This window comes from Spermophilus citellus (genome assembly GCF_964194105.1).
Source record: "Spermophilus citellus genome assembly, chromosome: 12".
Lineage (NCBI taxonomy): Eukaryota > Metazoa > Chordata > Mammalia > Rodentia > Sciuridae > Spermophilus > Spermophilus citellus.
Genome location: NC_138198.1, coordinates 104,319,464 through 104,345,857, shown reverse-complemented (window position 1 = coordinate 104,345,857; position 26,394 = coordinate 104,319,464). Strand labels below are relative to the sequence as shown.

General features: G+C 35.8%; 1 protein-coding gene across 3 annotated transcripts in view; it reads left to right on the top strand.

The window, feature by feature from the left end:
• The window catches only part of HDHD2 (haloacid dehalogenase like hydrolase domain containing 2), a 40,874-nt gene that overhangs the window by 7,921 nt on the left and 6,559 nt on the right, over positions 1-26,394 (top strand). For all 3 annotated transcript variants that reach the window (XM_081263655.1, XM_081263656.1, XM_081263657.1), the window contains 3 exons: positions 2,133-2,341; positions 13,672-13,756; positions 25,138-25,354. In XM_081263655.1, coding sequence (XP_081119781.1) covers positions 2,133-2,341; positions 13,672-13,756; positions 25,138-25,354 — 511 coding nt within the window. The remainder of the gene's footprint in view (positions 1-2,132; positions 2,342-13,671; positions 13,757-25,137; positions 25,355-26,394) is intronic.

Sequence of the window (26,394 nt, the reverse complement as noted above, 5' to 3'; positions counted from 1 at the left end):
TGTTCTTTGTGTGTATCTTTCCAAGTCAGTAATGTAAATTCAGGAATGAAAACTCAAGTTTCTAAAATGTGAAATAAGTAGCATTAGAAAAGTCACAAATAAATTCTGGACTCAAAATGTAGCACACTCACATACAAGGCATTTTCTGCCCCCTCTAGCTTTACCTAACATCTAACATTGAATGTGCTCAAATAAATTTTGATTACGGGACTTGGAATTCTATGGGATATACAATAAAAGCATGTTCAAGTGAACTGAATGTGTATGTTTGCTTCTAGTTATCCTGAAAAAAAAAAAATACCAGCAAAACAGAAAAAGTAACTGGCATTAAGCATCTTCATCCTAAAAGAAAAAAATTAGGGAGGTTTTCAAAATCAGCAATACTTAGCATTTGGTGCCTATCATTTTCCAACCTTAAAATGTTCACTATATGCTGTTAATCAGAAAATCTGATGTCAAGTATCACAGCACTAGGAGTTAGGCAAAAGATTGACACAAGACTTTGTATTCTCCCAGAGAGGTTACTTTCCATTTGGAGAACCAAGAAATACAAACAGATTTGTGTATCAATTTTGTTAGGAGTTATGATGACATTTTACAGGTAGAAAAATGACGAACAGTGAGTGTCTTGCTTAAAGCCCAAAGAAATCAGACACACAGCTGTATTTTCTCTCACTGCTTGACATGCTCTTGCTCAGAGTCAGGCTTTCTGGGAACAAAGATGGATCTCTGTTGATGAATCTGCTCCTGTGGACAGAGCTCTTACTGCTTTAAAAAATGAGTTTTCTGCTCTGGACTGCAAGAAGTATTTTTGGTGAACAGTGACTTTTCTAAAGTAGCTCTGTAAACTCTGAGTGTTGCCGTTCTTTAGAGGCAGGAGCCAACACATTCTGTCACAGGCACTGGCAGGTTTCCCTCCTGGAGAAGTCACTGTACTGGTACTGCCAATTTGGTTTCTATAGAAACAAATAGACTAAAGAAAGTTGAGGGACTAGTAAAAGTTTTTTAAAGAAACTCATTAAAAATGATGTGGTTATTTCATACTTACTCATTTTTAGGATAATAGCTATGTAGAAGTAATCAATTTCTTTTGTAAAGTAAACCACCAAATTTAATGTGTTTTGTAGAAAAGCTGCCACACAGATGTTATAGAGGTAATCATGATTACAGTGAATTATGTAATCATAAATGTATTTAATGCTCTTTAGGCAAATACATAGAAACCTCTTTTCTGCTTTATTTGGCTTGGTTAGTACTTTCATGCCTTATGGCTTTTGGGGGATTGATTTAAATAAAAAGCAACAGGATGTTAATAAAGAATTCTAAATTAAAACTAAATTCAAATTATTTTTAGATTTTTGAATTGAAACATTGTAAAATAAGAAAAAAAATTCCATTTTTAAAGAAGGCTAAATGAATTATTTCTCTGATATCATGCCAGTTTGTTTCAAAAGCAGGCCATGGAATCAAATTAATCTTGCATGTAGGTTGTTCAAGGGGAGAACCTCTTTTGATATATAAAAAAAAGAATGTCTTTTCGAGTTGTCCAGGTAGTTTCTGTTTATAAATTTAATAACTCATTAGGGCTTAGGCAGTGTCCAATAAAATCCTGAGGCATCTGTTGTCTTAATATAGGTGATCATTGTCCCAGGACACAGAAGATTCCTGTCTCAGCCCTTTTGCTTCCTAGCTGTATAAAGCTAACAGGTCACTTCTTAGGCCTCAGTTTTCTCTCTTTAACAAAGAGAAGGTTGTACCAGTAGATAATCTCTAAGATAACATTCACCTCTTATACTGAATAACATTCACCTCTTATACTGTACTGAGTACAGTGTGGCTTTTCACTTTTTTACTAAACCTTGCAGTATACAAAGTACAGAAGGCCTCAAAAAAAGGTAAAAGTAACCTTTTCTGTCTGACTTTGCTGTTGTTAGAGGTAATAACTGCCCACAGGATGTAGATAATTTATAAGCTTTCTAGGCAAAAGAAAAAACAAAAACTAAAGAACTTTTTATCCATAAAAATAGTAACCTTTATCTTGTGACATTTGGCACAGTTCTACCAAATTATAAGGTTTTATGGGATGAGGATGTTAAAAATTTCCCATTGACTCCTGAATTTTCCTTTTCCAGGTTACGTAGTTCTTCTGTAATTGTTAGGTTTGTGACCAATACAACCAAAGAAAGCAAGCAAGATCTTTTGGAAAGATTGAAAAAACTGGAGTTTGATATTTCTGAAGATGAAATATTCACGTCTCTGACTGCAGCCAGAAGTCTAGTAGAGCAGAAGCAAGTCAGGCCCATGCTGCTGGTTGATGATCGGGCATTACCTGATTTCAAAGGTGGGAGAAAGTTGGAAAAATTTTAAAAATTAGTCATAACTACTTAAAAATCATTCATAAGGAGTGTTTATTCTGATTTCCATCTGTTATTGAAATGGTTGACAGTATGGATAAGGAGTTTAAATCTGAATTGGTTTTTCTCAAACCTTTTTTGACCATAATCTGCAATAAGGGAAACACATTGTATAGTAATATTGTGTGTGTGTGTGTGTGTGTGTGTGTGTGTGTTCGTGTTACTTACTATATGAAGTATGCTTTATTTTTCCATTTGTTGTACTTAATTGTTTGACTTTGATGTTACTTAGAGCCCTCCAAATCTGTTTCATGATCTATTGATGGATCATGACCCCCCAGTTTGGGAAAAAAAAAAAAAGTTCAGCATTATTTTGAGTATTATAATCTTCAATCCTGGAGCCCCTCTCTAAACTTGACTAAGTAAGGTAAACCAAAATCTCCTCATTTAAAAATAGATGTCATGCTGGATAGTACAGAGATTATATAGTGCAAAGTATTTTTCAACCAAGAAAAAATAAAATTGCTTTCAAAAGACAGACTAGAAAAATGTCATAGCTTTATGAAGCTTTGCCACGTTGCTTCTTTTTTTGTAGCTGATACTCAGATCGGAATGACAGAAAAATAGATATGAATATGTTCGCTAAAAATATCATGTGATAACTTTACAGATAATGATTAGGGAAGCTTAGTATATACAGTGGAGTAGGACCTCCACAATTGTACTATGGAAAAATATACCAGTGTATCAATTAGAATTATTACTTGTAAGAAACAGAAACCAACTTTGGCTGAATTAACTGGCAATAAATGTATTAGGAGGATCTTACTACTGATGAGAATATAAAATAACACAGCTCCTATGGAGAGGAATTTGATAGTAGCTAACAGAATTACATATGAAACAGTAATTGGTGGAATCTATCTTGAGATATAGTTACAAAATTATACAATGACATATGAACAAAGTTATTCATTATAGCTTTATTTATAACAACAGAAGATTGAAAACAACCCAACTGTTCCTTGGAAGGGACTGGTTGAATAAACTATGGTATAGACACAAAATGGAAAGCTTTGTATCTGAAAAATAAATAATGACAAAGAGTTCTCTCTCCTGATATGAATGATGTGATGAGTGATCTTCATAGGATATATTAAGTGAAAAAGTGAGGTATAGAAAACCTTAACATTTTCTGTTTAGGAAAATCAGAGGGAAATTAAATATATATATTTGTCTTATATTGGTGAAAGGAAGCCAAAGAAAGATAAATGAAAGAACACTAAAAATGGTTATCTAAAGGGGAAGAGATGGTAGGGAGGGGGTCAGGAGAAGAACCTTCTCTAAAATGAGCTTAACTCTACATCAAGTTGGTGATGTAACCACTCAGAAAGAATTACTTCACATGACTTGACAGTGTTTTGACCTGTTCATTTATTTTGGGATAAATTTTTAAGGTCAAAACAACTGCAAAGAAAGCTTGAACTATGTTCAGTAGTCTTATTGTTCGTAGTAATATTGGTATTATAACTTTTTAAATTAGAGATATGGATAAAACAAAGTAGTAACTGTTAGTTCAGTTATGACTCAAAGATTTTAAACGTAAGTAAAAATTACAAAAAAATAATAAAAAGGAGATACGAATATAAAATAATCAAGTAAATTAAAAGCTGAGTATTCCTAACTAAATTGAAAATTTCATTACTAACTCCTTTATTCTTTTACTGAAAAAATACATCTCATCTAGAGCTTCTACTAAGAACATTAGAAGCAGTGATAACCCAGTGCTCAGACTGTGGTGCCTACTATTATTTCTCACTATAGTTCTAGCTTAGCTTTTAATATAAAAAGCTAATATAAGCAAGGAAACTACTAAGATTGATGAGGTCATGTCTAAAGAACTCTGGAGCCAACCTGCAAGGATAATTTGAGCATCAAAAAGAGTAATGATTGCAGGGGATTGAAACACATATATAAAAAGGCATGAGTTCAAAGTGATGCTCAGCCCCACAAAACTCATGGGTCACTGTTAGAGACTGCTAGGGAAGTAACTCATTACTCTGAAAGTTGACAAATTAAGTATTTTTCTAATCTTCCCTGTTTGAGCTGTATTTTAGGGTAACCAAATATTTGTTGAGGGTAACTTCTTTATAGTAGAATTCCAGCCAGGAAATGCAAAAGAAATGACAGAATTAGAATGTCACCATTTGGCAAGGAAATAGATAATATCATCAATTGTTTTTATAGTACAGCTGATGGGCTGAGGGGGATCTTCAAAATGGAGGGATCTGGTGATCAACCTTAATATCACTAGAAGGAGAATAACCAGAATTCTTGTGCTTCATGATGTAATATAATAAGAAATATATCGCATTGGCTATGAAATAAACTTCCTAAAAAGTATATGTGACAGGGCCGGGGTTGTAGCTCAGTGGTAGCGCACTTGTCTGGCCCATGTGAAGCACTGGATTCCATCCTCAGCACCACATAAAAAAAAGGTATTATGTCCATCTACAATTTAAAAAAACTATATATATATATATATATATATATATATATATAATGTATTTTTTTTAAAGTAGATGTGAATCAATGAAGACTCTAGATCTAATTTCGAGTATGCAAGAAAGATCAGGGTAAAGGAACATATTATACTGTAAATAATCAGCCAAATCCAGAATATGGGGCCTTCTCCAGGATTAATGATCTAATTTTACCAATAAAGGGAAGGAATGACATTTTAGAATGAGAAATAAAAGATAAAAATCAAATGCAACATTGGGCCTTGTTGGGATGCCAGTTTAATATACCAAAAGACATTTTGAGACATTCAAGTACAGACTAAGTATTGGGTAATGTTAAAAATTATTCACTTTTTTTTTATTGGTTGTTCAAAACATTACAAAGCTCTTGACATATCATATTTCATACATTAGATTCAAGTGGATTATGAACTCCCATTTTTAACCCAAATACAGATTGCAGAATCACATCGGTTACACATCCACATTTTTACATAATGCCATATTAGTAACTGTTGTATTCTGCTACCTTTCCTATCCTCTACTATCCCCCTCCCCTCCTCTCCCATCTTCTCTCTCTATGCCATCTACTGTAATTCATTTCTCTCCTTGTTTATTTTCCCATTCCTCTCACAACCTCTTATATGTAATTTTGTATAACAATGAGGGTCTCCCTCCATTTCCATGCAATTTCCCTTTTCTCTCCCTTTCCCTCCCACCTCATGTCTCTTTTAAACGTTAATCTTTTCTTCCTGCTCTTCCTCCCTGCTCTGTTCTTAGTTGCTCTCATTATATCAAAGAAGACATTTGGTATTTGTTTTTTAGGGATTGGCTAGCTTCACTAAGCATAATCTGTTCTAGTGCCATCCATTTCCTTGCAAATTCCATGATTTTGTCATTTTTTAGTGCTGCGTAATACTCCATGGTGTATAAATGCCACATTTTTTTTTATCCATTCATCTATTGAAGGGCATCTGGGTTGGTTCCACAGTCTAGCAATTGTGAATTGTGCTGCTATGAACATCGATGTGGCAGTATCCCTGTAGTACACTCTTTTAAGGTCTTCAGGGAATAGTCCGGGAAGGGCAATAGCTGGGTCAAATGGTGGTTCCATTCCCAGCTTTCCCAGGAATCTCCATACTGCTTTCCAAATTGGCCGCACCCGTTTGCAGTCCCACCAGCAATGTACAAGAGTAGCCTTTTCCCCACATCCTCTCCAGCACTTGTTGTTGTTTGACTTCATAATGGCTGCCAATCTTACTGGAGTGAGATGGTATCTTAGGGTGGTTTTGATTTGCATTTCTCTGACTGCTAGAGATGGTGAGCATTTTTTCATGTACTTGTTGATTGATTGTATGTCCTCCTCTGAGAAGTGTCTGTTCAGGTCCTTGGCCCATTTGTTGATTGGGTAATTTGTTATCTTATTGTCTATTTTTTTTAATTCTTTGTATACTCTGGATATTAGGGCTCCATCTGAAGTGTGAGGAGTAAAAATTTGTTCCCAGGATGTAGGCTCCCTATTTACCTCTCTTATTGTTTCTCTTGCTGAGAAAAAACTTTTCAGTTTAAGTAAGTCCCATTTGTTGATTCTTGTTATTAACTCTTGTGCTATGGGTGTCCTATTAAGGAATTTGGAGCCCCACAATATGTAGATCGGAGCCAACTTTTTCTTCTATCAGACGCAGAGTCTCTGATTTGATATCTAGCTCCTTGATCCACTTTTGAGTTAACTTTTGTGCATGGTGAGAGGAGGGGATTTAGTTTCATATGGATTTGTTGCATATGGATTTCCAGTTTTCCCAGCACCATTTGTTGAAGATGCTATCCTTCCTCCATTGCATGCTTTTAGCTCCTTTATCAAATATAAGATAGTTGTAGCTTTGTGGATTAGTCTCTGTGTCCTCTATTCTGTACCATTGGTCCACCCGCCTGTTTTGGTACCAGTACCATGCTGTTTTTGTTACTATTGCTCTGTAATATAGTTTGAAACCTGGTATCGCTATACTGCCTGATTCACAATTCCTGCTTAGAATTGCTTTTGCTATTCTGGGTCTTTTATTTTTCCATATGAATTTCATGATTGCTTTATCTATTTCTACAAGAAATGCTGTTGGGATTTTGATTGGCATTGCATTAAACCTATAGAGAACTTTTGGTAATATCGCCATTTTGATGATATTAGTTCTGCCTATCCATGAACAGGGTATATTTTTCCATCTTCTAAGATCTTCTACTTCTCTTTTTAGGGTTCTGTAGTTTTCATTGTATAAATCTTTCACCTCTTTTGTTAGGTTGATTCCCAAGTATTTTATTTTTTTTTTGAGGATATTGTGAATGGAGTGTTTTTCCTCATTTCCGTTTCAGAAGTTTTGTCACTGATATACAGAAATGCCTTTGATTTATGCGTGTTGATTTTATATCCTGCCACTTTGCTGAATTCATTTATTAGTTCTAGTAGTTTCTTTGTTGACCCTTTTGGGTCTTCTAGGTATAGAATCATGTCGTCTGCAAATAGTGGTAATTTAAGTTCTTCTTTTCCTATTTTTATGCCTTTAATTTCTTTCGTCTGTCTAATTGCTCTGGCCAGTGTTTCGAGAACTATATTGAATAGAAGTGGTGATAGAGGGCATCCCTGTCTTGTTCCAGATTTTAGAGGGAATGCCTTCAATTTTTCTCCATTCAGAATGATGCTAGCCTGAGGCTTAGCATAGAAAGCTTTTACAATGTCGAGGTAAGTTCCTGTTATCCCTAGTTTTTCTAATGTTTTGAACATAAAGGGATGCTGTACTTTGTCGAATGCTTTTTCTGCGTCTATCGAGATGATCATATGGTTCTTATCTTTAAGTCTATTGATGTGGTGAATAACATTTATTGATTTCCGTATATTGAACCATCCTTGCATCCCAGGGATGAATCCTACTTGATCATGGTGCACAATTTTTTTGATGTGCCTTTGTATCCGATTCACCAGAATTTTATTGAGGATTTTTGCATCTAGGTTCATCAGAGATATTGGTCTGTAGTTTTCTTTCTTTGAGGTGTCTTTGGCTGGTTTCAGAATCAGGGTGATGTTGGCCTCATAGAATGGATTTGGCAGAGCTCCCTCTTTTTCTATTTCCTGAAATAACTTGAAAACTATTGGTATTAATTCTTCTTTAAAGGTTTTGTAAAACTCCGCTGTATACCCATCCGGTCCTGGGCTTTTCTTGGTTGGTAGTCTTTTGATTGCTTCTTCTATTTCATCCATTGATATTGGTCTGTTTAAATTGTGTGTATCCTCCTGACTCAGTCTGGGCAAATCATATGACTTAAGAAATTTATCGATGTCTTCACTGTCTTCTATTTTATTGGAATATAGGTTTTCAAAATAATTTCTAATTGTCTTCTGTATTTCTGTAGCGTCTGTTGTGATATTGCCTTTTTCATCCCGTATGTTCGTAATTTGAGTTCTCTCTCTTCTTCGTTAGCATGGCTAAAGGTCTGTCGATCTTATTTATTTTTTCGAAGAACCAACTTTTAGTTTTGTTAATTTTTTCAATAGTTTCTTTTGTTTCAATTTCGTTGATTTCTGCTCTGATTTCAATTATTTCTTGCCTTTTGCTACATTTGCTGTTGTTTTGCTCTTCCTTTTCTAGGGCTCTGAGATGAAGTGTGAGCTCATTTATTTGTTGGTTTTTCCTTTTTTTGAGGAATGACCTCCAGGCGATGAATTTCCCTCTTAAAACTGCTTTCATTGTGTCCCATAGATTCCGATATGTTGTGTCTGTATTTTCATTTATCTCTAAGAATTTTTTGATTTCCTCCTTTATGTCTTCTGTAACCCATTGATCATTCAGTAACATATTGTTCATTTTCCATGTGATATAGGGTTTTTCCTTCCTTCTTTTATCATTGATTTCCAGTTTCATTCCATTATGATCAGATAAAATGCATGGTATTATCTCCACCCCTTTATATTTACTGAGGGTTGCCCTATGGCATAATATATGGTCTATTTTTGAGAACGATCCATGTGCTGCTGAGAAAAAACTATATCCACTTGATGATGGTTGATATATTCTATATATGTCAGTTAAGTCTAGGTTATTGATTGTGATATTGAGTTCTATAGTTTCTTTATTCAACTTTTGTTTGAAGGATCTGTCCAATGGTGAGAGAGGTGTGTTGAAGTCACCGATAATTATTGTGTTGTGGTCTATTTGATTCTTGAACTTGAGGAGAATTTGTTTTATGAATGTCGCAGCACCATTATTTGGTGCATAAATATTGACAATTGTTATGTCTTGTTGGTGAATGGTTCCTTTTAACAGTATATAATGTCCTTCCTTATCCCTTTTGATTAACTTAGTCTTGAAGTCTATTTTATTTGATATGAGGATGGCCACCCCTGCTTGCTTACAAGGACCGTGTGCGTGGTATATTTTTTCCCAACCTTTCACCTTCAGCCTGTATATGTCTTTTCCAATCAGATGTGTCTCCTGGAGGCAACATATTGTTGGATTTGTTTTTTAATCCATGTTACCAGCCTATGTCGCTTTTTTGGAGAGTTTAAGCCATTAACGTTTAGAGTTACTATTGATATATGGTTTGTACTGCCAGCCATGTTTGATTATTTATCTTTTTTTTTAAATTTAGTTTGTTTCTCCATGATTAGCTTTCCCCCCGCCCTCTGTCCTTACCGAGGCACTTCCCACTGATGGTTTTCTTTGTTTTTCATTTCTTTCTCGTGTAGTGTTTTGCTCAAGACGCTTTGCAATGCTGGTTTTCTGGATGCAAATTCTTTTAGCTTTTGTTTATCATGAAAGATTTTCATTTCGTTGTCGTACCTGAAGCTTAATTTTGCTGGATATGGAATTCTTGGTTGGCATCCATTGTGTTTCAGTGTTTGAAATACGTTGTTCCAGGATCTTCTCGCTTTCAGCGTCTGTGATGAAAAATTCGTTGTTAACCTTATTGGTTTACCCCTGAATGTAATCTGCCTCCTTTCTCTTGTAGCTTTTAATATTTTCTCTTTGTTCTGTATATTGGATATCTTCATAACAATGTGTCTTGGCGTTGGTCTACTGTGATTTTGTGTGCTCGGTGTTCTGTATGCATCTACAATTTGTATATCCATTTCCTTTTTTATTTCTGGAAAGTTTTCTGTAATTATTTCATTCAGCAGGTTACTCATTCCCTTGGTTTGAATCTCTGTACCTTCCTCTATCCCAATGACTCGTAAGTTTGGTTTTTTTATGTTATCCCATATCTCTTGGATGTTTTTCTCGTGATTTTTTACCAGCCATTCTGAGTTGGCTAGACTCTTTTCAAGATGATATATTTTTTCTTCATTATCTGACGTTCTGGCTTCTACTTGCTCCACTCTATTAGTGATACTCTCAATTGAGTTTTTAATTTGGTTTATCGTTTCCTTCATTTCTAGAATTATTGTTTGATTTTTTTTATAATCTCTATCTCCTGATAAAGATGCTTAACTTCTTCTTTTATCTGTTTATGTAATTCATTTTCAATGTGTTCTTTCACTGTTTGGATTTGGTGTCTCGTATCCTCTTTAAGGTTCCATTCCATCTGTCTAAGGTATTCCTTGAGTTCTTTATATGACCATTTTTCTGATGCCTCTAGGTCTCCCTGAATATTTAGGCTGTCCTTCATTGTTTGTACTCCTTTTCTTCCTTGCTTTTTTATGCTGCTCATGTTACTTCTTGTTCTGTTTGACTGCTGAGTACTGTTTACTCTTATAAATTTATTTGATGCTTGGGAGGAAAGATATTAGAAGGGAAGGGAAGAAGTCACTAAAGAGAATGAGAGTAGGCAGGTAGAATTCAAGGAAAGGGGAATAAGAAAATTGAAATGAAATGAGAAGACAAAAGAAAAAAATAGAAAGTAAAGAGAAAATTTTTTTAAAAAATAATGATAATAAAAAAATGAAAATTAAAATTAAAAAAATAATAATAATAAAATAAAAAAATTTAAAAAAATTAAAACCATTAAAAAAGAGTTAAAGAACAACAACAACAAGAAAATGAAAATAAAAGAAAAAAAACCCAAATTAAGAAAAAAAATAATAATAAATGCAGTCATAGAGTTAGATTAACTTCTTCCAGTAGGTGGAGCTGTGCCCACTGGGCCAAGCTTCTCCTCTCAATAGGTGGGAACCAATCACTGTGCAGCAGCTCTTCCTCCCAGACTGGGCAGGTCTCCAATCCTGAGTGCCTAGGGCCTTCTCTTGTGTTTCCTCAAGCCAGGCCCCGCTCACCTGTGACGCTCACCACAATACTGGCTACACGCCAGGTCTCATGCTCCTGGGAGCCCTGTTTTCATGAACGCCTGGGCACACTCTCCCTGTTTGTCTCCCTCAGACCCTAAGCTTGTAGAGCTTGGGGCTGAGAACTCCCAGCGAATTTGCTTGCCCTCCGGTAGCCACGCCCCCGGTAGCTGGTGCAAGGGACCTCAGTTGTCAGCACTGGTGGGAGCGGTAGCCGGGAGTTCCGCGCCTCGAGTCCCGCACCACTCCTGATTCCCTTGGTCTGGCTATCGCGCTCACGGGAGAGCTGGGAGGGGCCCTTAAGGTTTCCCCGCTGTGTGTAGAGGGATGGCTAGGGGATTACACACCTGTCGCCGCTGGTTTCAATTAAGTTATCTCCTCCGCCCGTGACGTCAGTTCTCTGCCTTGGTGGTATCCCATGCAAATGGTGACCATTCGTTCCCTTTGCCGGGTGACCAATGCAACGGGTGGGTCCTGACTGTCTCTCCCAAGCCCTGTTTCAATCCTGTGGCCACTGCCTATGAAGGCTCGGTTGGCTTTTACCTCTGTAAGTTCAGAAGGGCCGACCAGTTATTTCAGCGGAATCGTTAGTGCTGAGAAGTAGGCGAACTGGAGCTTGAATGCCGCTGATCCGGGCTTGGTGTGTGTTCTGAGAGGCCCAGACTGTTTGCCCCAGATCCACGTCAGCTCAGCATTGCCTAGTGATCCTGAGCAAACAGCATTTAGACAGTTTACGACTCCCTATGCCCGCGCAGCTGAAGGGGTCAGAGACTTGATCTCTCCGCGCCTGCCACCATGTTGGATCTCAAATTATTCACTTTTTATGTAATAATGTTACGGTTTTTAAAATGTCTATTGATTAGATACATACTTAAGTATGAATGACTAAAATGACACAATATCTGGTATTTGGTCTATAAACATTTGCAAAAAAATTGTAGGGGATGATTGGCAAAATATTGATGGTTGCAAAAGCTGGGTGCTGTGTGGTATATCAGAACTTATAATGCTAGTCTCTCTACTTATATATTTTTGGAAATTTCCATGACAGACAAACAAAAAGCTGTTTAGGTGACCCACTGAACTGCCAAGGATAGTTGGAGAGTTAGTCTTAAGGGCTATGCAGCCCAGAACAATGTACACCATTGCCCACAGAACTGACAAGGTGCCAAGGGAGTATAGAAAGCCTCTGGTATCCTCAGCCTCTGTTGTGAGAGTAAGCTCCACCCCTTAACACTCCAAATGAGCTGATGAGTTCCCTAATTGTGAGAATGGCATGAAGAAACTGGGCAACCAAAAATAATGACAAGTATCTCCTACAGTCTACATATTTATGTTTCTGGACAAGCTGAAGGACTACAGAACAATGTTTTAATCTGATTTTTTTCTTCTTGACTTCAGATAGGTAAGAAATATTACAATTCTGATTCCAAATTTGTGCTAGAATTGGAATATATAAGCTTCTGCTTCTCCTTGGTCTGAAAGAAATTTATCATTCAGTCTAGGACTATACTTGCAACATTTCTATATACATAAAAATTGCCAAGGTAGATGGATTTTTGAAGGGAATGGAGATAACTTTGCCAATGTTGAGCATCTTTGCTCCAGTGGTGGATATAGATAATAAAAAAAATTTACACACGTGTACCCACAAAACCCTTTAATTCTTATTGTAGTCAATAATTTTACTTTGTTCCTTCAACAATTTAACCAACTTCTCAATACTTGTGGCGACTAGTAAGGAGGAAATTGGAAAACTTGGGCATCTGCAGGCAATAAGAGAGGCAAATAGGAATTGGCATATGGACAATCCACAGAACTTTTAATCAGACTTTGAAAAACTGTATGGTGAGTATGCAGGTTTAGTTGTCATATCTGACATCCTGTTATCAGATACCAAGGCCTTACAACATGCTTTAATTGTAAAATATGTGAATCTAAAAGTAGATGAGAGGGCTAGGGATGTAGCTCAGTTGATAGAGTGCTTGCCTCACATGCACAGGGCCCTGAGTTCAATCCCCAACACCACAAAAGAAAAAAAGTTCTGAAAAGTGGATGAGGCCTCATGTATAAAACTGTAGAATCTGCAGTACTTTCCATATTCATTGTGAATGTGTTAACCTTGACAGTGTCAATTAGAAAGTCTAATTTCCCTTGCCTCTTAGATTCTCAATTCCTCATCAGTTGCTATTGATCTGCTGGCTCCTAAGGAACTCGTAGCTGTTCTTGTTGATTGTAATCAGTAAAGCATTTTGAAGTTAGAAATTACTTGCTTGAGAACATCAAGTTACCATTTTCACTTCAGTTACTAAGTAGCTATGAGAATATGGAAAAATATTAGTAGCCCTTTCCACCTTCTTGTCTTCAATTCTTTGTCTTTCACTTTCAAAGTATACTGGCAAGACAATCTCTTAAACTTCAAATATGGCTGAGCAAAAATGTCCAGTTAATTGATTAAAACTACTTTGTTATAAAATGTGGCATTGCTTTTAAATTTGCAGTTTTTAACAGTTATTTTTTCTACTCATAGGAATACAAACAAATGATCCTAATGCTGTGGTCATAGGACTGGCACCAGAACATTTTCATTATCAAACTCTGAACCAAGCATTCCGGTAAATCTATTTTTTAATTTTTCACCTGGTCATACACTCCCCCTTTTTTCTTTTAAGTCTTTTTCACATAAAGTCTTATGTGTTTTAGTTTCTGGCTGCCTAGATTGTACATAAGGACAGACATCTTCAAATTACTTTAAAGTCAATATCAAATAATATTGTTTAATATTCTTAGTTCTGTTTTTTTAAAAATAATCAGTATGTTAAAATGTGATGATCATTAGGGTTTTTGTGGTTCGTGAAATCAATATTCTGGAGTAGAAATTCATAATAAAATTTCAACTCTAAAGCTAGCAATTTTATCTTGTATTATTACTCTTGTGATTCTCTTCTGACTACATTAATCTCTGCAGATAGCGTCCAGGTTAACCTAAAAACAATAGATGTATTTTCCCTCCAGGGAGAATCCAGGCAATGGAAAAGAGCTGCACATTTGATCACACTTACAAAGGAATTACTCAGTGAGTGATAATGATAATCTGACCTGGAATTGTGGCAGTAGGGATGAAGAAAAACAAATTTGGATAGTGTCCTCATGATTTGCTCTATGATTGGGTTGGGATGGTGAGGAAGAGTGAGTTAAGAACGTCAGATATCTAGCTTCAGCAGGTGAATGAGCACTCTATCTGGGCTCTGGGAAATGATGAGTGGTTGGGGCCATTTGGCCTCTGAGACATCCAAGTGGAGATACATCATTGGCTGTTGGCAGAAGAAAGAAGCACAGTTAACAAATAAGACATGTAAATCTGTTAGTGTGTGCATTTCACCTACATGAACTTCTTGCTGCTACTTCCAAAAGAAAGACTATACATGTTTTCATTCTTCCTGAGATAATTTGGATCCAAATTTACTTGCAGATCTTCTTCCTTGAAGTTTTCATATCTTGGCTTTTTATGTCTTGTCAAACCACAAAATACTGTAAATTTATCTTTGAATTTGTGACAAATTAATAATTCAGAATTTTGCATAGGGATATATATTTTTAATGGCATAGTAAATTTTGAGTATTTAACTATAAAAATATTATTTTTAAAATTCAATTTTTCTTACTAGAACAAGGATCTCTAAGAATTGTTCTTTCTTATATTTTTTGTAGAATTCATTTTTGCTGTATATATCCTACAATCAGAATATTTGTAGGAAACTTTAAAACACAATACCAGGTTCACACATGTGGCTGCATTATTTGCTGAGATCTTAAAAATGGCTAGCCTCATGTAAAATCTGTGTGGCCAAAAATAGCACTTTGAGGACAGCCACCTTTTCCCTATGTGCATGGTCATTTTTGATACTCAGTTAATGGAAACCACAACTACTAAATGCACTTTCATTTGTGATTCTCTTAGTGTGGTATTCAGCCTTTGTTTAAAACTAATTTACTATAGTTATTGCCTGAACTTTCATTGCTATGCCAGATTGCTTAAAAATGTGCTTTAAGAGTATATGGTATTGGGTAGGTATGGTGGGAAATACCTATAATCCCAGTGACTCCGTAGGCTGAGGCAGAAAGAAGACAAGTTCGAGGCCACCTTCAGCAACTTAGCAAGACCCTAAGGAACGTAGTGAGACCCTGTCTCAAAATAAAAAATAAAAAGGGCTAGGGATGTAGCTAGTGTTAAAGCACACCTGAATTCAATCCTCAGTACCAAAAATAAAAAAAGAGTACATGATTTTAAAATTCCTTTTGCTTCACTTACTTCTGTTATCCTGCTTTAGTTTCTTAGAGAATTCCTGTCTGCTCCTCAAATAAGGCCTACAACTATACTAACCAAAGTCAAGTCAGTATTCACTTGAAATACAGAATCTGCATTATTATGCATTATTTCTTACTTCTGAATTTACCCCTGCTAACTTTAATTCATTCTCTTAACCACAGAATTCAAGGAGAAGGTATTGATTGATTTTAGCTCATAATTTGGGAAGGACATATTTAATAGGAAGTTAGGAGGTCTCTGTCTTAGATGAATGCTAGACTCAGGGTAATAAAAATGTATGTTGACATAATACTGTCTTTGTAATTGCTCGGATGCTGTCTAATTAGTATACTTTCCTAATATTGATTTTTTCAAACACCACATTTTAAAGCATTACAGTGTACTTATAGGTCAACTCTAATTTCACAAATGCACTTAACAGCTGAGTGGAGAGTTAACAAAGATTTTAGGTCTCGCCCTTCTTTGCATATTGATGTTTCCACAGAGACTGTGCCTTCCAAACAGTGATAGCAGCTGTTTCGATTGTATGTAGCAAATATAGTCATCTCAAATGAACCAATGATTAAATTACTATTCAGGTTGATAATGAGAATAAACACTGATGTTGAAGCCCATTGGATAGCTGCTTTGAGTGCCAGTTTCAGGGGCATGTTTGTTAAGGCAGATAGTCAACCTTCAAATATCACTACCTCTTTCATTGTGTTTTTAATGAGCAAACACTTCCAAAAGTGCATAGTTCAGTGCATCAATACTGTGCAAAGTATGTGACCAGATAAGTCTTAAATGCCTGAACAAAATTGAGAATGATTTTAAAGAATCTTGGGAAAGAATATGAACTATTTATAGGAATAAATACGATTTGGGTTTGGATTGTCTAAAACATTCAAACACTAAAAGCCTTTAGTAGCTTTTCCCCCTTTTATCTAATGCTAAAAGAATAATGTCATGAATGTTCACATACCTATCAAGCCATTTTAAGAAATAGAAAATATCAATATTTGATATCCCTTACAAATACTTCCCCAATTTCCAAACCATAAGTAATAGGATTTTGAATTTAAGTGTTCTCATTTACATGCATTTCTTTACACTTGTGATACATATATGTAGGTATCCCTAAACATAATACAGAATTATTTTTGCATGTTTTATACTACTAATATTCATCAGTCTACAACCCTAACAATACTATGTAATTCATCAGTATGAATAACCACAGCTCTAGTTCATTGATTTTTTTCATAGCAGTATTACTAGCTTATACCAAGGTCTTTTTAAAATCTTCTGATCTGAGTAAAAAAACCCAAAGCTGGAGCATTTAAGTAATGGACCAATCATAAATTAAATTTAATGATCACAGTTAGGAGGAAGACTATGTAGGCAAAGAGATTTCTTAATAATTTTACCCAAACTTGGTATTAAGACTAAAAAATATCTAATCCCCAAAATAATATGACTTCATTGTGGAAAAGTTTTAGTGCTCAAAAAAAAAAAAAATTAAAAACTACCTAATCCTGTCACCTAAAGAGTATCACTGTTAACATTTTAGCAAATAACTAGTTTATGTGTTTCTATGCACATACATATATATACACAATAATAGAAACTCTGTATAGGCTATGTGGTGACTTGCATTTTAGCAACCCAACAATATATTATGTATGTTTTCTGTACTCTTTATTCTACAACATTTTTTATTCCTATAGCATATCCCATTAAAAAACAAATAAATTGTTTGGCCATGAGTTTCCTATTGTTGGTTTTATTCAGGTTTTTGAAGTTATATTTGAATTTCTAAGAATGTGTCTATTGAGTATTTGGGTTTTTTCCTTATTTTTGCCCTCCAGAAATATAATTCTCAAGTCAAAAGAGTTTTGAGAAAACACTGCATGGAGTTGTTTAACCTAGAAAAAGGTTCAAGGTTTTTTTCCCTAAATTAAAAGCAACTGATCACCAGCTTCTAGAGGAGCCTATTAGAATGTCCTTGTAGCTGAAGATAAAGGGCATCACAACTGTCACATTTAAATACACAGGGAAGCCTGGTTTTTTTAAAAATTTTTTTTAAATAAATGACAACAGGATGCATTACAATTCTTATTACATGTATACTGCACAATTTTTCATATCTCTGATTTTATATAAAGTATGTTGACACCAATTTGTATCTTCATACATGTACTTTGGATGATGATGTCTATCACATTACACCTTCCTTGCTAATCCCCTGCCCCCTCCCTTTCCCTTCCACCCCTCTGCCCTATCTAGAATTCTAGATAGGGAAGCCTGTTTAAAAATGCTGCTTTGAAGCTTTGTGAATGATGTCTTTCCTGCGATTATTAAAGGGTCTGAGGGTGCTTCAAAAGTCATAGATGAACAGAATTCCATGATTTTGGGGTTTGGGGATGACATACTTATCATAAATGGTTTCTGTTGAATGTTAGATTTCTTGCTTAGGGGCATCTATTTCTTTAAAAAAAAAAATAACAAGTTTAATTACTCCAGTAAATTTAATTCTTTAGTAAAGGAAGAAGAGAAAGGGAAGGGGAAAAACCAACAGTAATGGCCTATATTATTACTGCATTTCTATAATAACTTCTGAATATTTTCTGAGTGTTTAGAACCCTGGAGGTGAGGAATTTCAGAACAATGTGGCAGAAGGGCTCAAATTAGAAATATTTATGTGGGCTTTTTCACTTTTGAAAGAGCTAACTGCTATGCAGTCTTCTTAATTAAAGTCCAAACAATAAAAATAAAGTACTTTGGAGATGAGAAGTTGTTTCTAGACTTAAGTGCTTGAGGTATTTAAGCATTCTATTAGTACATGGCAGAGAATAATTTTATGTACAAATTTGAAAGTCAGCATTCAAAATTAAGTTGAATAACAGAATCACCACCATTACTTTGTAATTTGTGGATAAATTCTTTTTATTAAATATATTTTTAGTTGTAGGTGGACACAATGCTTTTATTTTTATTTATTTATTTTTATGTGGTGCTGAGGATCAAACCCAGTGCCTCACTGGTGCTAGGCGAGCGCTTTACCACTGAGCCACAACCCCAGCCCCTGGGGATAAATTCTTTTATGATTAAGGCAGCTCTTGCTACTCTCTAAATAAAGGTTGCAGGGGAGTAAGTTACAAAAATACATTTTGTTACTGATTTTTCTGAAGTACACAAATTATACAACTCAGTAAAATTTTATACATAGATAATCTATGTACCCCCAGTGTGTTCATGATAAAGAACATTCCCATGAGGGCTCCCTTTGCTAGTCTGTCCACTCTTCCCCAAGAGAACTACTGTTCTGACTCCATCAGTATTGCAAGTTCTTGATCTTCACATGAATGAATTCATACTATGGTGACATTGTTTTTTAATGTGTCCTGCGGTTATTGGGCTCTAAGTTGCTTCCAGCTTTGCTCTTATGAATACAGCTACTATGAACATTCTTCTACATGTCTTTGAGAGACACATGCATTCAGTTATCTTGGGTATAGATCTGGAAGTGAAATTGCTGGATAATAGGATAGATAATTGTTGAGCTTTAGGAAATATTGCCAAACAGTTTTCCAAGGTGACTGTACCAAGCTATACATTCTCACTAGCTACAAATGAGAGTTCAATTATTTCACATTTTCCCCAGAATATTAACAGTCTGTGTAATTGTGGCTATTGTTTGGTTTAGATAGTGGTGTACTAAGTTTCAGTTTGTATTCCTCTGATGAGTAGTGCTGAAACCCTTTCATATACTTGTTGGACATTGGATGTTTTCTTTTGTGATGTACCCAGTCAAATTTTCCATCCTTTATATTGTATTATCTTTTTCTGTTGATTTGTAAGTTTTTTTATGTCTTATAAATGTCTTTGTTTGAATATATGTACTCGAGGTATTTTTATTTTTATTTATTGTTTTGTACTGGAGTTCACAGCGGCATTCAACCACTAAGTCATATCCCTATCCCTTTTTTTTTTTTTTAAATATTTTTTATTTAGAGACAGGGTCTCCCTGAGTTGCTTGGAGCCTCTAATTTGCTGAGGCTGGCTTTGAACTTGCCATCCTCCTGCTCCAGCCTCCCAAGCCATTGGGATTACAGGTGTACACACTGCACCCAGTTCTACCTATGGTTTCCCTTTTCATTCTCTTACAAGTATGAGAACATGAAGTTCTTGATTTTGATGAAGAACAATTTGTGACTATTTTCTTCTCTTATACTTTGTTTACCCCAAGAACATGAAGATAAGTCTCATGTTTTCTTCCATAAGCTTTATTACCTTACCTTTATTAACAATTAGATGTAGTATCTCCTTGAAGGTTTTTTTGGGAGGCGTATTGGGGATTGAATCCAGAGGTGCTTAACCACTGAGCCACATCCCCAGCCCTTTTTATATTTTATTTAGAGACAGGGTCTGGCTATGTTACTTAGGGCCTCACTAAGTTTCAGAGGCTGGCTTTGAACTCATGCTTCTCCTGCCTCAGCGTCTTGAGCTGCTCGGATTATAACATGCACCACCTAGCTCCCCTTGAGTTTTTACGAATTGTATGAGGTCACATTTTATCTTTTTCCCATAGGCATCTAGTTCCAGCAATATTTATTGCAAAGATCCATTCTTTACAACTGCAAGAATGGGATCCTAATTAGAATAAATTATATTCCATGTATGTATATGTCAAAACACACTCTACTGCCACGTATGTCTAAAAAGGACAATAAAATAGTGGAAAAAAAGATCCATTCTTTACCTCCCACTGAATTGTAGTTGTCCTTCTGACATAAATTAAGTAACCATATACTATATATGTGGCTTTGTTCCCAGTATCTTGATTACTATAGCTTTACAATAATTCTTAATAGCTGACAGGGTACATCCTTCAACTTTATTTTTCTTTAAGATTACCTTGACTGTTCCACATGCTTTGCATTTCCATATAAATTTTGGAAGCAACTTGTTGATATCCATCCAACATTAAAAAAAAAAAAGTTTGCTGGGAGTTTGATTGATACTTTATTGAATCTGTGAATGTGGTAGAATCTGCATCTGAACATAATGTCTTTCCATTTATTTTGTTTTTTTTTTACATTATCTCATCAGTGTTTTGTATTTTTCAAAGTATGGGTCTTAGACATATTTTATTATTCCTTGTATTTCATGTTGTTTGGTGCCATTGTAAGTAGTACTTCACTAAATTTTATTTTCATTTTTGTTAATATGTAGAAATTTCATTGGGATTTTGTATATTAACCTTGTATTCAGCAACCTTCTTACATTTCCTTGGTGATTCCAGTGACTTATTTGTAGAATCTTTGAGATTGCATTTTCTACATAGACAATTGGGCTTTCCATTAATAATTACAGTTTCATATTTCTCTTTCCACTTCTTATATTTTTCTTTTTCTTGCTTTATTGTACGGTCAGGATCTCTACTATAGTGTTAAATAGAAGTGATGATAGTAAGTAGCCTTATTTCTGAATTCAAGGATAAAACTTTAATATTTTACCTCTTTTAATATTTTATACCAGCTCACTAAGCTATATGAATATATTTGCTTTTCACTTTTGATCCTAACCAGAAATAGCAGTGTTGAGCTTGTCTTAGATCTTCTGTTTTGTCATTTCATCACTTCTCTCAATATATAGTATTCTCAGAAGATTTCTATTTCATGGGGATCATAGAGTCCCTGAAAACTCAGTGTATTTTTTCAGTAATTAATGAAAGAATGACTGCATCAGTGTGATATTAGAGGTATTCTGGGGGTTTCAATTAAATATTAATAGAGTTTTCCTTTGATGCTTTTTATGATTCACTATTGTTTTAATTTAAACTTTTGTCATTTGTGTTTGATATTTAATTTATTTTTAGTTGTAAGTGGGGCAAAATATCTTTATTTATTTTTATGTGGTGCTAGGATTGAACTCAGTGCCTCATACGTGCATGGCAAGTCCTCTACCACTGAGCTACAGTCCCAGTCCTTGTGTTTGTATTTTTGATAAAAAAAAATACTTGAATGTTAATACTTTGGCAGTTCTTGTTCAGTGATTCTCATTTGGCAATGCCTGGAGACACTTGGTTATCATAACTGACGAAGGGTACTACTGGCATCTGGTGGATAAAGGTCAAGGTGATTTATGAAACAGCATTTTCTAGTCCCAAATGTTAGTAGAACTGATACTGAAAAGCCCTGATGTAGTTCAACCCCTTCATTTGAAACTGAGGCCCACAAATATGAAGTGAATTGCTGTTACCTATTTTAAATAGTGTAAGGACTGTATATCCCACATTTACAAATAGTTGTCATTATTGTGAGAAACATACTGTGAGAAGGTCTGCTTGCATCCATTGTCCCTGTTAGCTCCCAGGACAGTATATATTATTCCCTGTGTTTTAGGCAGGGTACTGGGGCATACAAAGGTTCATCTGTTAACTAATTTATTCAATAATCATTTTGTGAGCAGTGCTAGACCTTTTTTTTCTTAAAGTCAAATGCAGTGACTGCATTGTGGAGATTATATTCTAGTGAAGAAGACTGACCAGACAGTTGGAAAGGATTAAAAATTATGACAAGTGATATGAAGGGAAAAAAGGGAGGGATGAGATAGAAATGAAATGTGAGGAAGAAGTCCACTTTATTTAAATAGGGAGACTGGAAATGGCTTCTTTGTTGTACTGAGATTTAGCTGAGACCTGTCAAATGAATAGAAGAAAGTTATGTGAAAAGTACAGGACCATTCAGGTGGAGGGACCACCATGGGGGTTGAAGTAGGAAACAGTTTGATCTCTTTTTTAGGAAATAAGAGCAGACAGCTGTGATTGGAATACAGTCCGCAGTAGGGAAAGTGACTTGAGATTGGAGATGTGGACACAGTAGGTGCAGGAAGATAGTGCAAGCCCCACAAGCCATGCGAAAGACTTTGAATTTTATGCTGTTTGCAATGAGAAGTTATTGAAGGATTTTCAGCAGGGGAGCAACATGGTCCCATCTGTGCTTTTTAAAACTCCTGCTATTGCCTGTACAGTAAACTGGAATAATAGGACAAGAATAATGTCCTATTATTGGGAGTCTATAGCAGCAGTTCAGGTTGGTGAGTAAAACAGATTTGAAACATTTAAATTTTGTTTTGAAATTATAAATTACTGGATTTGATGATTAACAGAGATGGGGGGATGGTGAGGGAAAGTGAGAAATCAAGGATAACTACTAGGTTTCTGGATGAATTTTTTGGGATGGAAAAGATTGGGGGAGGAACACTTTGGGAGAGTAGGGTGAGAGAGACCCGTTAGTTTGATATTGAACAGATAAGAGGTGTCTGATGGTGACTTAAGCTGCAGGGTGATTTCATTTCTACATGCTCCACCTTCAGCAGAAATGGTGGCAAGTTGATCACTTCCCTCGAGAGGTTAAGTTATTTAGAAAGATAATGGACTGTATGTGGAAGAGGGCTCCACTGGTTTTCTTAAGTTCCGGGTTATAGCACTGGCTCTAGAGCTCCCTGGTTGGTACCACTGAGCTCAGCCAGCGTCTCTGGATGGTTTCTTCATCTGTGAAACGGGGCATGTTGGCCTTAATGTGCCTTAAGGTTCCTTGCAATAATGTTTTGTGGCTCTGAATTTAAATTATCTCCATGGCTTTTTCTCTCATTGCAATTGTGGTCCTGTTCCCTGGCTAGGAATTTTTAGCTTACCTGGAATTTATAGCCAGAGATTTGGTGTCAGATCTCTTTTTGCATTTTTCCTTTGCTTCTTTATACTCAACAGGCTTATAGATTTCCTGCTGATGTGTTCCTTCTGGTAACAAAACCAACCATTTGTTGCCTGTTTAGTATATAAAACCACTACCAAGTATTGGGGTGTCTATTTCTAATATTTTTTAAATATTTAACTGTGAAAGATTTTTTAATCTGTGCCCTATGAAATGTTTCCCTTTTAGTTCATCCTAAATATGCCTCAGCTCTTCCAAGATCCAGTGAAGCTTATGCTGTGCAGAGAACAGTTAAGGCAGGAACCATTGCCCTGAGAGATGCTCTTCTCCAGACTAGTGCAGAACCAGTTCCCACTTAGGAACGCACTGTTCCAGCCCTTCCAGGGAAAACACAGAAGTGCTGCCTTGGAATTAAGTACACACATCAATCAGGCTGATAAGTCTTATCCCCAGTTAATATATAATAAAATATTAACAAAGCTAAATCAAATGAGTTTTTAGTTTAGCTATATAAGTGGAAAGCAATTTTGAGGTCTGTTGCATAAAGAATTCCAGTTCCGTGGTAGAGAAGCAAATAAATGGGATTGGGGTGGGGTGAAAGAGGGGGATGGATGAATCACCCATTGCTAACTCATTGCTATCAGCTGTGGTTAAGGCCAAAGGAGAGGCTTTGCAGATTTCTTAATGCTGGATTTCAAGGTCTGCTTTCAGAAATAAATTTGTATTAATATTAGTGAACAAATTTGAAGGATCTGTGCTGTGAGCAATTTGTAGTAACTAACAGTAAGTCCTTGTAATAGTCCAGTATTGGTTTTTACTTAATAAAATATTTAATCACAAATGTCTGAATTCTGCATCTCCCACAGGAAGTTATTTCCATGCCCACTGACAAGAATAATTCAGCAGTTTCATAGTTGAGCGCTTAATTACTCATAATTGTGAAGGGTAAAAAGTGATGAATTCTTCCTCCATGGACATACTAAATATTTTAACTAAGTAGATGACTTAAAGTAAATTAAGCTAGTGAGGTCATTTATTCCGTTGGTTAAGAGCAGTTTGAGAAATATATCATGTCCTGTATTCCATTAGATAATTATTTGTGCATGACTACTTCTGGGTGACTGAAGGTGACATTGTTGGGGTGAGTGGCAGATCTGGGGGTGAGAGGTGAGTGTTAAGTTCACAGAGATTTGTTTTGTTGTATTTTACCTGAGTCACAAAGGAAGATCCTTAGCTATATGTAGAGTTTTGTTATCAAACTGACAGGAAAACTACACCTTTGTTTGGTGTGAGAGTTGTTTGTCCTCTATCGGAATCAAGGAAGGGACTTGACAGCAGGCTGTCCCCTTAAACCTTGTCAGTATGTGCTTTGGGAAGATGGCCTTATTTGCAAACACCATCGAAAGCAGTTAGGTACAATGAAGGGGTGAAATTACATGCAGAAACTCGGTTAAAAAAAAAAAAAAACAGTTAAATAAATTTCTGAAGTAAAAAGAAACTTACATTTTGGAGGCGAGGAAACAGGAATTCAGTATTTCTGAAGTGCACTTCCTAAGTTGCCTCAGCAACAGTCTAGCAGCGTTTTCAGGCTCAGGAGCCTCCTGCTTACCATTAGGGAAGGCTGAAACAACACGTCTCATTAAGTTAAGCCTCTTCCCTAGAGTGCCTTATTTAGCTTTAGTTCTCTTAATTCTCTTTCCCTGGTGATTTGGGTAAAGTGTCTGAAACCACAAAAGGTAAAAGGTTGAAGCAATCCCAAATTTAATAATCTATCACCTTTCTTTAGTGTATCTGAATGTAATTCCCAGCATTCTTCGTGAATTCATTAGAAGACAGCAAGTCATTAAAAGTTAATAAGAAACTATTTGTTTCTGTGAGTGTGAGTAAAACCACTTTGCCAGTCTGACATTCTTTTCCAGTTATAAAAGCCTTGCTTTTAGCCAGTTTTTGTTTTTTTTGGTCTCTCTAGGTTACTCCTGGATGGAGCGCCTCTGATAGCGATCCATAAAGCCAGGTATTACAAGAGAAAAGATGGCTTAGCCCTGGGGCCTGGACCCTTTGTGACTGCTTTAGAGTATGCCACTGACACCAGCGCCATAGTAGTGGGGAAACCAGAAAAGACATTCTTTTTGGAAGCATTGCGGGGCACTGGCTGTGAACCTGAAGAGGCCGTCATGATAGGAGATGTAAGTAGAAGAGCCCAGGAGATGCCCTGCACTCACCTCTTTGCTAGGACGGCTGGCTTTGAAGCACTGCTTTAGGGAAGTGGACTTTTTGTTACTCAAGAGAAAAATAGTCAGAAGCAAAATGTTTATATTGCAAGTCAGTTAAATGCTTTACATTTTTTTCTGAAGAAAATCCCTATAAAACCTAAAGTATTTTGAGCATTATGCAGAGAACAAAATATAACTAAAGACTTTTATAAGTAGTGATCCTCCAGCCTCAACCTCCCCAGCTGCTGGGATTACAGGTGTGTGCCACCATGCCCAGCTTCCTTCTTATTTTCTTTTTCCCATTTCCCTTCCTCCTCTCCCTATCCCCATTTCTTCAATGGGCAAATTTGACTATAATGGAAAAAGGTTTTAAGTAAGACCTTAAACAAAGAGTTTGACATTCTGAAGCTAATTTCTAAGGGTCATTGTTGAACAAACTTAAAGATTTTTGTGGAAAAAATCTTCTTTAGGCATAATCTGAATGAATCCTGCTTGTACATATGAGATAGCAGGACTGATTTTCTTTTTCTTTTTTATTATTATTTTTTTCTTAGGACTGATTACTTGACCAGGCCTTGGAATTTTAATTGCCTTGCATTCATTGTTACATTCAACCAAGTATTTATTTATTTTGTTTTATATTCTGTTTTGGTGGGTTTCTTACTATTTTGTTAGTTTTGTTTTGTTTTGTTTTGTTGGAAAAGGTCTTACTGTGTTGCCCAGTTTGGCCTCAGACTCCTAGGCTCAAATGTGATCTTCCTGCCTCACTCCCATGTGCTGGGAGTAAAGATGCACGCCACTGTGCAAGTGTGTTTATCCCTATCTTGAATAAGAATTGGACAGGGGAGCTCCCTTTACAGATTGATGTGTGATTCCCAAATTTAGTGAAGTAAACATAAATAGTTACAGTCTGATTAAGTATACTGCTTTGATTTGATCCTATCTATTATAGACAATTAGATGGAAATTAAGAGTAATATATTACGTGGGCCACTAAAAAGTGATCTTCTAAA